The 17,099-nt window shown below is 30.2% G+C and overlaps 1 protein-coding gene across 1 annotated transcript; it reads left to right on the forward strand.

Moving 5' to 3' along the window:
• Window positions 1–1,250: 1,250 nt before the first annotated feature.
• On the forward strand, window positions 1,251–4,878 carry LOC112737199 (cinnamoyl-CoA reductase CAD2). Its single transcript, XM_025786979.2, has 6 exons — window positions 1,251–1,444; window positions 1,555–1,724; window positions 2,308–2,502; window positions 2,708–2,870; window positions 4,050–4,236; window positions 4,603–4,878. Exons 1-6 carry the CDS (start codon window positions 1,321–1,323, stop codon window positions 4,742–4,744), a joined length of 981 nt encoding a protein of 326 aa, XP_025642764.1. The 5' UTR covers window positions 1,251–1,320; the 3' UTR covers window positions 4,745–4,878.
• The last annotated feature ends 12,221 nt before the right edge of the window (window positions 4,879–17,099 follow it).

Genomic DNA, 17,099 nt, shown 5'->3' on the forward strand with positions numbered 1-17,099 from the left:
TTTTATAATAAAATATATTTTTTAAGTTTTTTTAATAATTGTTAAATAATTTTTTTTTTAAATTTAATTACAAATTAATTTTATATATTTTATTTAATTATAAAAACGATTTTTTATTTTATAAATAATTATTTTATTATAAATCTATCATATTTATTAACAATCAAGAACAAAAACAATAACGAATTAGATCTTCCATGGATCCTAATAAATTTTTTGGCTATTTCAATTGATTAAAATATTAAATTTGATTCGTCACGTTCGCGAGGAATCATAAAATTGTGTTTTCTTGAAAACCAATCGATTGGACTATCAAACCAATCGATTGAATTATAACTCAATCGATTGGATTATAGTTTACCACTAAACAATCGATTGAAAATTGCTGGACAACATGGTTTTCGCAAAAATCAATCGATTGGTCATATTACCCAATCGATTGAATGGTGTCTAAAAATGTGTTTCTTACAATTCAATCGATTGTTTAGAATTTTCAATCGATTGAATGCTTCAAAACAACCTGGGTCTCACAATTCAATCGATTGCTTTTGATACCCAATCGATTGGCATGTCCATATTGTTTTCATGAATTCAATCGATTGGGTATCAAAAGCAATCGATTGAATTGTAAGAAACACACATTTTTAGTCATCGTTCAATCGATTGGGTAATATGATCAATCGATTGATTTTTGCGAAAACCATGCTGCCCAGCAATTTTCTAATCGATTGTTTAGTGATAAACTGTAATTCAATCGATTGAGTTATAATTCAATCGATTGGTTTGATAGTCCAATCGATTTAATCTTTTAATCGATTGGAATAGCCAAAAAAATTATTAGGATCAATGGAAGATCTAATTCATTCGTTATTGTTTTTGTTCTTGATTGTTAATAAACAGGATAGATTTATGATAAAATAATTATTTATAAAATAAAAAATTGTGTTTATAATTAAATAAAATATATGGGATTAATTTATAATTAAATTAAAAAAAAGACTATTTAGCAGTTATTAAAAAAACTTAAAAAATATGTTTTATTATGAGACTATTTAATGGTCTAAACGTTCTGAGACCACCGAATTCGGTGCCTATCAACAGATATGTTCTGTAACAAAAAAAATAATTTTTTTTTTAATTTTTTTAACATTATTGATAGAAAAATATTTAAAATTATAAAATAAAATATGTTATTAAATTAATAACCAACTAATAAGTAAAAACAATAAATTTTAATTATTCCTAACAATTCTCTTGGCGATATATAAATGCGGAGGCGAGGCAACATGCAAAGGGAAAGAGAAAGTGAAGGATAGAAGAATGGAGAGAAATGGAAATGGAAAGGTGGTGTGTGTGACTGGTGGTTCTGGTTACATAGCTTCATGGATTGTCAAGCTTCTCCTTCACCGTGGTTACACCGTTAAAACCACCCTTCGCGACCCAAGTAATTTAATTATATTGCCCTCTCCCTTTAATTAGCTTTCCTTCCACATTTATGTTTGTCTTAGCTCCTCCATTTTAGAGTATCGATTTGTTTGGTGAACACGCATGCAGGTAATCCGAAGAAGGTTGAACACTTGTTGAAGCTTGATGGTGCAGAAGAGAGGTTGCACCTCTTTAAGGCAGATCTCTTGGAAGAAGGTTCATTTGATTCTGCTATTAGGGACTGTCATGGTGTCTTTCATGTTGCTTCACCTGTTCTTTTGGATGTGCAAGATCCACAGGTTCGCCCATTAAAAAAAAATGAAAAAGTTTAAAGGACCAGGAAATTTAATCAATAATCCAACATTTTTAATTTAGTAGCTCGTTATCTCATACTTTTAACTAACACTTTTAAATATTATTAGCTAACTATTAACTAAAATTAATAACTGAACTGGTCCTATAATATTACTCATATTTAAAAAAAAAAATATTAGTTAAACAAATTATTTCGTAACTAATTTTAACCAAATCTTTCTTTTTCTTTATGTCTCTTATCCTTCTCTTCTTTTTTTTTAACTAAAATTTTTTGTTATCAATTCTTAAGTTACTAAACCAATTTAGTTGAACTTAATTATTAAAATAATTTAGTCATATAATATTATCGAAAAATAAAAATAATAGGTGAAAATATTTGGTTATATAGCATCACTGTATTGAAAATATAATTTTTTTTAAGTTTTTAATATATTGTAATAAAGTTACAATTTTTTGTTTTAATTTTTCTTTTAAAATCCTATTCTAAAACAGATGAATTGAGCCTTTAGTTTTATCCGGGGTTAATAAATATATAACAACTTTTGTGTCCACAATTTCTAATTTCAGAAAGAACTAATTGATCCAGCAGTGAAGGGAACAATTAATGTTCTTAAATCATGTGCAAAAACACCATCAGTGAAGCGAGTGGTGTTAACATCTTCCATGGCTACAAATCTATATAGTGGAAAGAATAGAACTACTCCCGAAGATGTTGTTGATGAGACACTCTTCTCTCTTCCAGATATCTGTAGGGAATCACAGGTAGTTTCAAATCAAATCAATAATTGGAAGCTTATTTTATTATATTAGCCTTATCAGTGGAAACACATGATGATTAATTAATTAATTATATTAATCAAGTGCGCATTATTAGTTAATTAATTAAGTGTATTATTATTTGTTTTCAAACTTTTCTAATTTTCTTATTTTGTGTTGCGTACTTGCGATATGTGTTCACAATGCAAAGATGTGGTACTGTCTTTCAAAAACATTGGCTGAGGATGCTGCATGGAAGTTTGCAAAGAACAACAACATTGACATGGTTTGCATTAACCCAGGAATGGTGGCTGGCCCTCTCTTACAACCACTCATTAATTATAGCGTTACACCAATTTTAAACCTAATTAATGGTAGTAATCAAATATTTTTATTTACTCCTCAAATTGAGTTATTTCTATTTTAGTCTCACTAGCTATGTCTACATTTCTTACAATATATATTATTTTGACATTAGTAGTTTTTTAACAATTAAACACATATTTTTCTTGCTTTAGTATTTAAACAAAAGTAAATGCATAATTATTAGTTAATAACAACTGTATTTTTATATAAGTGTAAAAAGTTTTTTTTTTTGGACTGAACTATAATAATATAGACAATTAACAAAATATATATTGGATTAAATGTAAAATTTTTAATTGAGAACCGTTAGATAAACATTTAGTCAAACATAAAAATTATTTAATGATTTTTAACTAACAACTTTACATAAAAATAATTGTACGTGAGTTTTCATAAAAATATATATTCATAAAAACTCACGTACAATTATTTTTATGTAAAGTTGTTAGTTAAAAATCATTAAATAATTTAATATGTTTGACTAAATGTTTATCTAACGGTTCTCAATTAAAAATTTTACATTTAATCCAATATATATTTTGTTAATTGTCTATATTATTATAGTTCAGTCCAAAAAAATATATATATATATATATATATATATAGGTGAACTCTACCATACCTTCTCTAAAATAAAGGGTAAATTACCCCTTGTGATATATACAATAATTATTGATAAATTATCCTTTCATTAAAAGGAATTAGAATTTTAAAATTGGAGAAGAAGAAATGTATTTGGTGGAATAATGAAAATGACATTGTTATCAATAATCAAGAGAAACATAGCGTCAATTAAAAAAGAAAGAGAAGATAACGTGGATCTTAAAACTCTAATAGAAAGATAATTATCAATAATCACTGTATATATCACAAGGGGTAATTTACCCTTTATTTTAGAGAGGGTACGGTAGAATTCACCATATATATATATATATATATATATATATATATATATATATAATTTAATTGGAACTTAGAGTAGAATCATATCAATTGTTAATGGTTATAATAAAAGTGCTAGAATATGAGTGTGTTACTTGTAAATATATCTGTGGTGATAGATTTAGTTTCATGATTTTGTCCATGTGTTTAGTTCCATCATGTGAAAGTAAAATTACATTTTTGCCCCTAGAAAAGAGTTATTTATATATTGCTTATAATTGGAAGCGTTTGACGTAAGTGTTCAGGTACAAAGACATTTCCAAATTTGTGTTATCCATGGGTGAACGTGAAAGATGTTGCAAACTTTCATATTTTAGCATATGAAGTTGCTTCAGCTACTGGAAGATATTGTTTGGCCGAGAGAGTGGTGCATTTCTCTGAACTTGCCAACATGTTACGTAATCTCTACCCGACATTACAAATTGCAAATAAGTACGTAAACCATTTAATTTCTCCAACTCCAACCATATTTATAATCAGTGATTTTCATATATATCGTATGTGTATTTTGTTAAAAGAGTTTTGTGTTGAAGGTGATGTAAATCTAATTATGTATTATAGTATATGAAAAGCGAAATTAAAGATGTTTTATAATTATTTCTAAATATTATATTTTTATTCCATATTTCTTTTCAAAGTGGCATAGCTTTAGTTTATTATAATATCTTAGAATTTTTCTTACTCTTTCATTTTACTCATCTTCGCGTGCGTTTATTATTTTTAGTTACTTTATACTTTTTTATTTTATTATGTTTAACAGATATAATTGAATTATATATAAACCTAATTTTTGGACAGGTGTGAGAACGATGAGCCATATGTGGCAACATATCGGGTTTCAGAAAAGGCTAAGAACTTGGGAATTAGATTTACTCCTTTGGAGGTGACCCTTAAGGAGACCGTGGAAAGCTTTAGAAAAAATAAGATATTCAACTTCTAAATTCGTCATTTCCTCCGTTTGAAGAATAAATGTTGATAAAATGCCATTATGTACTGTATATGTGTGTGCTTCATGTTGATTTTTTTTTTAATAATCGATACATCCATCGTCAAATAAGATCAGATAACTAAAAACTCTGTTGCTAATATCAAACTATAAGGCTTGATTCGAAATCAAAACATGTTAATATAAAAAATATTATTTGTATATTAAAATTAATTATTAATATATTTGTATATAAATATATATATAATTTATTTTATTTTAATATATATTTTATATTAATAATTAATTTTAATAGTTAATTTTAATGTATATGTATCATAGTTGGGTCAAATATATATACTGCTTGATAAGCTATCTGATTATATGTAGGTACGGCTATTAGATGTTAGTATGAATGAATCCTTAATTACGGTAACTTGACTACTTAAGACATAAGAATGACGGTCTTTTAACTGATGTATCATTTTTTTTAAATTTAATACTAAAATATATTTCTTTTAAAATTAATTATTCAAATATTATGTTTTTATAGAATAAAGTATTATTTTAATATTAAGTATTTGAAATAAATTCTAATTTGATAACATTTTTAATATTTTATTTTTATTCTAAAAATGTTTAAACAAATTTTAATATTCTTTTACTATTAAATTTGATATGAATAGTTAATAAAATGGGTGATATTTTTTGTTTTATCAAGGATAAAGTCGTTTTATTTTATTAGAAATAAATTTATGGTCCATATTTAGACACTAATTGAAGAATAATATTGGAAATGTTCCACCAAAAAATAATTAAGCTTACAATAGAAGAGTAAAGGTCTCAGGAGAGGGAGAGACATCTCTAAGCTTGAGATTCATTAACCGCAAAGCTTCTTCCGCAATTAGGAGGGGAGAACTTCTGTTTTCCTTCAAAAACAAATTCATTTCTAACCGTCCAATTCAACCAAGTTGTAATAGCTGTCAAGTTCCTCTTCTTTCCGTTAGCGTCACTGAACCATTCGAGCAATTTCAACCACCATTGCCATGGGAAGTCCGTGTGAGATAGAATAGGGAGGCCGCAAGCATACCAAGCTTCAACTGCGTTCAGACAAGCCCAGAGACAATGAAAGATCGATTTTTCTTCACTGTGGCATCTTGGACAAATCGATACTACTGTTTGAATTCTTTGGCCCAATTTCTGTTTTACAGATAAACCGTCATGCATGACTTTTCATATAAAATTTTTAATCTTTGGTTGACATCTGAGTTTCTAAATGGCTGTCCATAGTTCTTTCTTTCTACAGTGTTCTGGAAAAAAATCTGTTGGAGGATAAAAAAATTGAAAGCCCACACCATAACCAGAAGCTATTGTATATGTCCTAGATTTTTCTTTCATCCAGGTAATTCTATCCTCCTCCTGGTGAATTGTTGAATTTAGAATAGCATTTGCAATTGCTGGATTGAATGCCTCACGAATTAGTATCTGATTCTATGTTTTGTCTGGTAGCATCAAATTTGAGACCCATTCTAGTCTTCGACCCTCTGGGTTATTAGGATTAGGAGTAATTTTTTGAAAGTCTCTTAACTGTAGGTCTTGCTGAATCCTAATTGTACTACCTCTACCAATTTGCCATAAGATTTCTTTTTTTAGCACTTTTCGACCCTCCAAAACACTTCACCAGCTCCAAGATGGGTTGTTCCCAATCTCCGCATTTAAAAAATTTGAGAACTTAAAATATTTACTCTTGTACACCTTATAATACAGAGAGTGTGGCTTAGTTATCAGTCTCCACCCTTACTTTGTTAACATTGCAAGGTTAAAGGCTTTAAGATCTTTGAAGTTAAGACCCCTTGAGATTTAGATCTACAAGAAATTCTCTATCCTATCCAGTGCATCATTCTTTCCGAGCCTCGCTATCCCCACCAAAATTGGAGCATGAGCTTTTGAATTTCATCAACCAGTGTCTCTGGCAGTTTAAAAGAACCACTACAAGAAAATGGAACATTTGTAACAAAAAAATTGTATCAAATTTAAAATTGTTATAAAAAATTAATATTTTTTAATAATAATTTTTTATTGTTACAAAAGAATAATGTTTTGTAACAACCTGTTTTATTTTGTTACAAATTATGTTAGTTTTTGTAACGATATAGTATTTTATTACAGAATATTGTAATATTTTGTAACAAAAAAAAAAACAAGTTACAAAAATTTAAAATATTTTGTAACAATTTTTTTTTTGTTTAAAAAACTCCAATTATTTTGTAACAAAATTTAATATTGTTTGTAACAAGTTAATTATTTGTCACAAAATATAAGTATATTTTATAACATTTTTTTTCAAAATGTTAAACACTTTAAGAGTAAAAAAATTGTGTATATATTTTTTTAAAATAATTTTATTTTATTTCAAAAATTAAAATTTTTTATATAATGTATGTATTCATTAATTTTTAAAAATTATAAATATTATTTTACTTTCTTCTAAATAATTAATATATAATTTTTATTAATAATTAGATTTTTATACTACAAATTTTTTAATAATTAGTGGAGATTTTTTAGTGAGAATTTTTAAAAACTTACACAAAATATTTTATTTGTGTCAAATTATAAAACTCCTCTGCATAATTCTAAAAATTCTCCCACTATTACACATAATTAAAATTTTTAACTCCCTCCAAACAAACCCTAAAGCTCTCAGCCGTCGCAGTGTGAGAGAGAAGATCTCGTGAAAATGTGCAAGAGGCTAGCTTTAACCCTAAAGCTCGCAGCCGTCGCCGCCTCCATCGCCGCCGCCATCACCACCACCATATCTGTAAGACCCGGAACTTTTGAAAAATCTTATTATGATCAAGTCTCAAATCATATAGTTATTTATAGTCTTAATTTCAGAATATTATTTTATTAAAGATAATTAGAGCAAATTTTGATTAATTAAATTTGAAATAAATTAGGATTATTATCTAATTTTATAATTATTAGATTATTTCCTATATTTAAATTATAAAGTTGGTAATTATGAAATAATAAGAATTTTATATGGTTTGGACTAAATAATTAATATTTAAAATATTAATACCGCTGCTTTGGAAAATAGAGAAATTAATTATATTATTTCTAATTTTTGGATTTGAACATTTTATTGAAAGTCATTTATAAAATTGATGAACAAATAGTATTTTTATACATTATTATTGTTGGAGTAAAATTTATTCCTAATTATTATATTATCCCCACTTTTATTTGAAATTACAAAACTAACCCTAGACCTATTTTTACTCAAAATCCTAATCCACCCTCACTCATCTCCCAGCCGCAGCCCTTCCCCAGCAAACTCATCAAGCTTGAAACACACACAACATCACCGAACTCAAGAAACATAAAGGGTAGAAAGGAGAGGGATTCACAGGAAAAAGGGGAGGGGAGAGTGAGGACGGTGCCGGCGGGCGTCACTGCCGCCACGCCGTTGTGTCGCTCAGAGAAGAGAGAGGTGCGAGCCGAGGAAGGACAAGGAGGAGAAGGCCGCGCTGTTGCCACCGTCGTTCGGTCTGTCCATGAGCTGCTGCCAGAACCGCACGAGGAGGAGCGTCGCCGTTCTGTGGAGCCGTGTTGTCGCTGTTCAACCCACTGCCGGAGCAGAGACGCACGAGGGAGGAAGCCGTCGCGAGGAGGATGTCATCAGTGCGAGCTCGCGGAGGGAGAGAGGGAGCCCGCAAAGTCGCTGCTGAGCTACCGTTGATGCGAGGAACAGAACACGCGAGAGGGATTTGAGGCTGCGCTGTTAGATGCTTTTGAATCCGAGGAACAGAACCTCTTCTGCTTCTGCTGTCATGCCGTTGTCTGCCCCTCTGGACGTCGCTGCTTTTGAATCGTGTCCTGTCACTCGGATACCACTGCTATGAAGAGGCATTGATGAGGAAGAAGCACAAACCCTCCACCAGCAATACCACTGCTATGAAGAGGATGATGAGGAATCCTTATGAGTATCACCACGATCTGGGTTAGTTTCCTCTTTTTTTCCTATTTGTTAGTTATGACTGCCAACTGTTTAATATAATGATGGGTTTCCTTTGTTAATTTCTTGCATTTTGTATAAGTTGCTAGAAAGAACAGTTAGTGCTGTATTAATTTGTGTCTATTATATAAAATGCATAGCACAGTAATATGATTTCTGCTGCTAATGCAATCCGTGATTGATTTATTTCATGTATGAATTACACACTTATAACTGATAATCTCATTGTGGGATTCCAACCACAGAAGCCTGAAGACATCAATCACCTCAAGAAGGAAGAAGGTGTGACATACATTCTGAATTTGCAGCAAGATAAGGATGTAGAATATTAAGGAATAGACTTGAAGTCGATAAAAAGGAGGTGTGACGAACTCGATGTTCGACATATGAGGAGGCCGGTAAGTAAGAAAGCTACAAACCTGTATTTCAGTCAATTTTGTTGAGAAAATAGACTCCCACTCTCTGAATTTTATAAAAGTATATACAACAATGCCAACTTATCTTGCTTAATGGCATTGTCATGAGATAGAAATTTTAATTTTTCCTATCTGGCTAATACAATGTATGGCTAAGTCAAGGATCCATATACTTTTGGTGCAATTGACATTGCACTTTAAAAGTGTTAGAAAACCTTTTTCTAAAAGAGTTGTGAGTTTGTTAAATGCTTTGCTTGCTTTTCTGAGACTGGATTATAATTCATAACTTGATATATTTTATAAATCTATTCTATAAGGCAATAGACTTTGATCCAAACTTCTTGCGAAATATTCTACCTAAAGCAGTCTGATCATTGGAATGGGCAATCTCAGAGGGAAAAGGAAGAGTTTATGTGCATTGTACTGCTGGACTTGGGAGAGCACCAGGGGTGACAATAGCTTATTTGTTCTGATTCTATGACATGAATGTGAGTTCTAAACTTCCACCTATCTTTGATTCAAGAAATGATTATCAAATTTGATATTGTTAAGTGTAATGTTATGGTTGCACTAATTTTCTAGCTCATGTTATGGAAAAACAGTATTTTTAATATGTATGACAGATTAGTTCACAATTTCTTAAAAAGTCTTAATTATCAAGAAAAGAATGTGTTGTCTTTCTTGTGAATGAATTGTTATGGAATCCATGCCTGATGAGATAACAGCTTCCCTTATACAATGCTTGATAATGTAGCTTAGTGTATTCAATTGATGGTGGAGTAATGTGTGACCGTGACTTATATGGAAAGAGGGATATAGAGTGTTGATCTTGTTGTGGCCCTGAAATCAGGAATAGGCTTTGAACTTTTGGGATAATTTTGGACTCAGATACATAATGGGGATAGAATAGAATAGGATTCTATCTTTTAACACCAAAAGTTGCATTCTTATTCAATGCAAAAGCTGATGGATGATGCTGCAGCAGCAACACTAAGCTCTGAGGTGTTGCTTATTAAGCTAATTAATGTGGCAAAGTTATTATGAACATACAAAAATTGTGCTGCATCTTACTCACTATGCTTCACCAACTCTGATGGTTTTCAGTGGCTAAGAGAAGGGGGGTTGAATCTTAGCCCCTTTTTCTTTCAGTAACACTTGCTGGTCGTGAAACAACTTTTGGAGACTTTTTGCCTTTTTGTCTCGTCACCAGCCACGAGACTTTTTTTTTTGTCTCGTACCCAGCCACGAGACTTTTCTTTTTGTCTCGTTGTTCAGCACGAGATATTTTTTTCAATTTTATCTCCAGTGCAGCAGAAACAGAAATGGAGTAGAAGGGAGAGAAAATTACACTCAGATATATCCTAGTTTAGCTGCTAAGTGCAGTGCAGCCTACATCCAGTCTCCATCACAACAATGATAGAATTTCACTATAATCATCTTTGATTACAAACACCGATTCTCCCTAGGAACTATCCTTCCTATCCGGGACAAGTCCAGAATCTAAACCCCAATCCTGAACTTGACTTGGTCACTGCCAAGCTTTCCAACTGCTAAGTGCTAACCCAACTTGCAAGGGAATTCCCACAGAATCATGAAACACAACATATATGTACAAAGGACCTCTAAGGACATCTATGGCTTTTTCTTTTAATTTTGCACTCTCTGCCTTTTTTCACTCTATGGCTTTTTCTTTACAAACCTCACTGTTTGCCTTTTTTCATGAGACTCAAGATAGACAAAATTAAACAGAAAAATTACAAAATAAAGAACATTAAAGGAGAAGAACTTCTGTTATCTTAGGTAGCTATGAGAACTCTGTGCCTTGCACTCTCACTCCTTGCTCCTTGCCCTGGCTGTTCACCCTTACTTATAGGGAGAAGCCTCCACGGTTGGAACTAAACAAACCAAGCTAATCTTCTTCTTCTTCAAACCAGAACCGGTTCGGCCAGAGAGAGAGAAGAGATAACCCATGCAAAACCCAACATGTAATTACCTCTAGTCCTTCCTTGGTCACCAATCTTCATCAATCCGAGCCCTCCATCCTTGCCTTGCTCTCCAAGATGGATTCTTAGCCCTTGATGCATGCTTGATGATGATGGCTTCATCTGCTCCAATCTCTGCCTCTTCCATCACGTAGCCACTGTAGCTACCTCCTGTGGTGGTTGAGCAAGATCAGAATCAAGCCATCCTCTCCAAGGATCTTCTTCTCTGACCGGGATCTTCTCTTCCATTTTTGGGTATGGAGAAGCCAAGATCTCTTCACTAAATCTTACCATAAGTGATGAGAATCTTAGTCACAACATACTTTTAGTTTTCTTTTTCTTGCCATCATTGTGATGGTCTTGTTGCTTGCACTTTCTTCTTTTCGGTGACTCAATATTTCTTCCATAGTTTGCTGTGTAATGACTGAAAACAAGAAGCAAGGTGAGAAAGAGAGGAAAGAGAAATTTGAACACTAACTAATAGATTTTGACAAAGTAAATTAAATTTTCACTTCCCTTGCATTAGGTAGCCTGTAGCATTGATGATGTCCATCAAATGAATAGCTAACTCTCTCTCATATTTCCAATGTAAGTTTAATTCAAGTTAAATGAATTTGAAATCCATATGATGAAAGAGTGAGATCCGTTGGAAGCAATGGAATTTTGCTTTCTTTGCTTAATGGTTTCGGACCATGCAAGCTTGCCTTCAAGCAATTTAGTTTTGGGCTTAGTTCAACATGGTTCTGGCCCAATTAATCACAAATTGCTTCAGCCACTTAATATAACATACTTTGAACAAGGCTAAAAAGCACATTGGGCTTGCAGTAATAAATCAAGCTGGCCCAATAAAATAATTCAGCCAACATAATCATATTTAACATCAAGGCTAAAGGTAAGATGCATATATGGGCTTGCAACTTTTTTTCTATATTTTCGGCCCAATTAAAATCTGTATGAACAAAATTATCAATCAATACATATGAATTAAAAAATAAATTGACAATTTTGTAATTTAATCAAATTAATAATATTTGTTCATCATCAAAATAAATTTAGAGTTTTCCAAACTCATCAAACTCTATCTCAGTATATATCTTCTCTTTTTTATTTTTCATTATATTTAAATATATATGTTGTCAATTAGTGAACATAACTTAAGTGAATTATGATATTTTATTGCATGGACTTGATTCATTGTAGGGTGTTTTGTTTTCCTTTTTCTTTTTCTCCTTGATTTGAAAGAAAAAAAATTGATGTTGTATATATCAAACTCCATCCTTAGGTGAGACCTTGAATCTTTGTTTTACCTTAGGATGGATTCTTTACCAGTATTTCATTTATTATTTATTTTTTGGTCATTATTGGCAGTCTTCAGAAGACATGGGGTGACATGTACTGCCACTGAAAATGATGTAGATGTTTTGATAGCTGCATATGCATTTCGTCTTAAAATTTTGCATGAAAGGGGACTTAATCTGTTAAACAAGGAAGGTATGGGCTTCCACTACTTATATGAATTTGATGACTTATTGAAAATCTTACTTCAATTCTACTTATCAAACCATTTAACATGCAGCAGAAAATGATAAAGCAAAGCGTGTTCATTCTACTGACAAGAAACTCTCTCTTCATAGTCAGCATGCAACCATGATCAATGGTTTACAAGGTCGTCACCCAAATTAGAGGATACATTAACTTGTTTGGTAGATACAATGAACTGAATTTATTTATTGAATTTTTAATTAAATTTTGCTTGTGTAATAGATGTGCTCAAAGAAAAACTTGAAGAGCAACAAATACGGAAAGAGGAAGAATTAGCTAGAGTGAAAGCTCAACAAGTCGTACTCTTTCATAGCGCGTTTTGACGATGAACGAAACTAGACAATTAAAGGTACTCCTAAAATTGCTTATAGTTTTAATACATATTCTTAGATGATTCATATATTATTAGTATAGCTTAATTGTATATGGATCTATTTATTATATTTTACTTGTGTCATGTTGATAAATGATAAATGTTCTATTATTTGGTTTGATAAATTTAGTTGTGTATTGGATGAGACATAATTGGTTGCTTTTGTTGGAACCGTAGACAGTGGAAATATCCAAGTTTTAGGGGAGGTTCTGCCAAAATTTTTCTAAACATTTTGGATAAAAGTTAATGGAAAAAATTATAATTAGTGTTATATCTTGTTTCTAATTTTTTGTTTCGATTTTTCTTATTTACAGGAGTGCTGAAATGGTGACCACATGCTACCTTAAGGGCTCAAGAATATTTTGATTCATAGAGACACTAATCTATGTTAGAACTTTTAACTTTTGGTTGAAATTATGCAAGACATATAACTTGTAGAACTAATCAATATACTCACTAATGTTATTTTGTTTTAAAACAATTTTAGCTAAAAAGATCTTGTTTGAATTATCTATGTTTTTGCATATTATATAGATGTAGACTTCGCTTATTAAAATAGTTAATATATTAGTTAATTTAAAAAATAATTTAGTAAATTATGCATGCAATTTGTATTAAAAAAATTGTTACAAAATAATTAATTTACTTTTGTAACTAAAGAAAAAAAATGTTACAAAATTATGTTACATTTTGTAACAAAATTTTATGATAGAAAAAAATAGATTGTCACCAAAAATACCTTGAATATCAAAATTTGTTACCACTTTTGTAACGGCCTCTGGTTTTTTGTATCAGAAAAATTTGTTACAAAATATCATTTTGAATTGTAACAGTTCCATTTTTTGTTACAAAAACTTTTTGTAACGGGACATACTGCAACGGCTCCTTAGTTTGTTAGTCTTTAAGATTGGTTGCTATTTTAGTAATTTTTTTATAGTGTTTGTTGTTCTCTTCTCTTTTTCACTTCAAATGTAATTTTTCAATTGTGATTAAAAATTCTATTATATTATTGTCATGTCATTAAATTTTGTGCACTACAAGAAAGTTGTCAGATACTGGTAAATTTATCAAAAAATTTGCCGTAATCTGTTTATCGTCAGATTTAACGACAGAATAAATTCGACAGTATAAATCTCGCTGGTAATTATTTACCGGCAAATTTAGGGACGAATATAAACTTTTAGTTGCAAAATTCTGGAGTTTGTTACTGTCGGATTTTCTTTTGGTAAATTCGATGGTAATATATTATTTAATATTAATAATTAAATTATTACTTATTAGTAGATTTAACCGACGGTAAACTTAAATTTTAATCTTTTTTAAAAATTTATTTGAAAATTTAATATATAATTTTAAATAGAAACAGCGACAACTTATTTATTACTTTAGGTGACACAACTGAAAAACAGAAGATTAACTAAACAAGTTTCTTTTATCTCTTTTCTTCTACTTTAAAACTACTTCATTCATAAATGGAATCTACAACTTATATGGGAGCTAAACAATAACAATGATAAATAAAAAAACTAAAGATCCAAAAAATAATTCCTATATAATTTACAATTCCAATTCAACAAATCACAAAATCATCAAATTGAATAAACTCTTACATCCTAAACAAATTACAAAATCATAGAGAAGCTAAAAACAAAAAATAACAAAACATAAAGAAGTTAAAGTCGAAGTATTTCCTATACCTTGCTATAATACTATTCAAATTAACAAATCAAGAGATCAATCAAAATGCACTAAAACCCCAGTAACTTACTCACAATTTTGTTGAAGTTACTTACTTACTCCGCTGGCAATGATGACACCAACGATAATCAGAACAAGTGTGAGATATGTGAGTCAAATCTCCCTCTTAAACGTCATTAGGTAAGTAAAAACGACAATGAAAAAAGATGTTGTGGCAACAATTGCTTGGTTAAACGACACAAAAAGGTACCTCAACAACACATTTTCAAACACAATAAAGACACAGAAAATAAGACTCAAAGTAGAATCTTGAAGAACTGAATAAATATTAGCAAAAAATTTAACAAATCAACAAGAACCATAACAACAATAACTACAAGAACTGAACACTTATTAGCAAAAAATTTAAGTAATCAAGAACAATAACAGCAAATAAATTTAATAACTACAAGAACTGAACATCTATGCAACAACAACATAACAATTAACAAGAAGAATCAGCAACAAGAAAAACAACTAACAGAGGCTGAAGAAGAACAATCAGCGACGAGATGTTGAAGACTTGAATCGAATAACAGAGTCATGCACTATACCTAAAAGCCAGAAAGAATGGAGCTAGAGGCGAGTAGGTCTGAAAGGGACGGCGACGAGAGGCATAAGACGACAACAAAGTGACTATAGAGCTCGCAGAATAGCAGACAGAGGAACTCGCAGTTTGAAGCTCTGGGAGAGGAAGGAGATACACCGTTGGAGAGGAGAAACACAACTCCAGCAACAGAGAGAGCTGCAGCAGTAGCTCTTCTAATGGTGGCGAAGATAGAGGGAGCAACTCCATTTGAGGCAACGAAACATGATATAGACGACTTAACGCATACTTTGGAGGAGAATGGAGGTGGACATCATTGGCGGAGGGGCTATCGGAGATAGTTGCAAGGGAGAGAGAAGAGAAAGGAGAATGAGGAAGAGAAAAGAGTGTTCTCAAAAGTGAGGGGAGAGGGCCGCGCATTTTGAATTTTAATTAGATTTATCGTTGGATTTACCAGTGGATAAATCTGACGGTAATGCATTGCGTATGACCAAAACAAAGCGTTCCATTAATTGACCTTTACCGGAGGATAAATCCGTCGATAATTGTGACGGTAATGCTCGCGCCAATTTTTCTTTTTCTCTTCAAAATATTACCGGCAGATTTACTGTCGAAAAATTTAATCCGTCGACAACTTTTGTACCCAACAAATTTATTGTCATATCCAACGATAAATTTGACAGTATTCAGCATTTCTTGTAGTGGTGAAGAACGTGATACAATTGTTGATTTATTTATTTATTATTTAAAAATAAAAATTTAAACTCTCAACCAAATAATCAAATAATAACTTATATTTGCTTTTATTCTTAGTATATATCTTCTCTTTTTAATCACTCTTAATAATTTCTTTCGTAAATTATTAATCATAGTTGTAAATTTCTTGTAATAATTATAAATTCGTGGAGACAATAGAAAAATTAATATATTGTATGTTAAAATAAGTAATTAATGATTGGATAATATTAAGAATATAAATAAAATAATAGTGATTAATAATAAACTCTATTTTGAAGGGAAATAGAAGTTATGAAAGTGTAAACATTCACTTTTAGTATATTAAGGTTGATGATTTCACAACGTTTATATATATATATATATATATATATATATATATATATTATAATGGCTTATTAAATTTAATTTTTAAAAGATAATTTTTTATTATTGTAATATTTATATTTGATAAATTAAAATAAAAATAATTTTCAAAAAATACAAACAATAATAACTAATCAACTGTACGAAAAACTCAATTATTTGGTGGGCTGTGATTAATAACCAAGTATAATTGACATGTTACCAATTAGATATTATATTTCTATAATACGACTAAATTATAAAGGATGCTTGAAGGCTAAAGCATTATTTTTTTTTGAAGGAATTTGATTCGTTTAATTATATGTTACATTTTTAAATAGATTTTGAAAAAGTGTAAGAACCAACTATATCATAAGCCAATTTAAATAAATTTTTTTGTGTTTTTAGTTTTAAATTTTGAAAAATTAGAAGTAGTGTGATTTTTTTTTTATATAACAAATTTTCGATTTTAAAATTAGTTAGTTCTAGTTAGTTATACTCTTAATTAATTTTTTAGCAAAATTCAATAAAAATTTAAGTACGGTTAATTTTATACGAATAACTTAAAAACAGTTAGATATAACAATTTAATCAAATATATTAAATTATTTAATAATTTTTAACTATCAATTTCAAATAAAATTAAATGAGTTTTCACATTTATTTTAACTT

This window comes from Arachis hypogaea, chromosome 13 (genome assembly GCF_003086295.3).
Source record: "Arachis hypogaea cultivar Tifrunner chromosome 13, arahy.Tifrunner.gnm2.J5K5, whole genome shotgun sequence".
In the NCBI taxonomy this organism is placed as follows: Eukaryota; Viridiplantae; Streptophyta; class Magnoliopsida; order Fabales; family Fabaceae; genus Arachis; species Arachis hypogaea.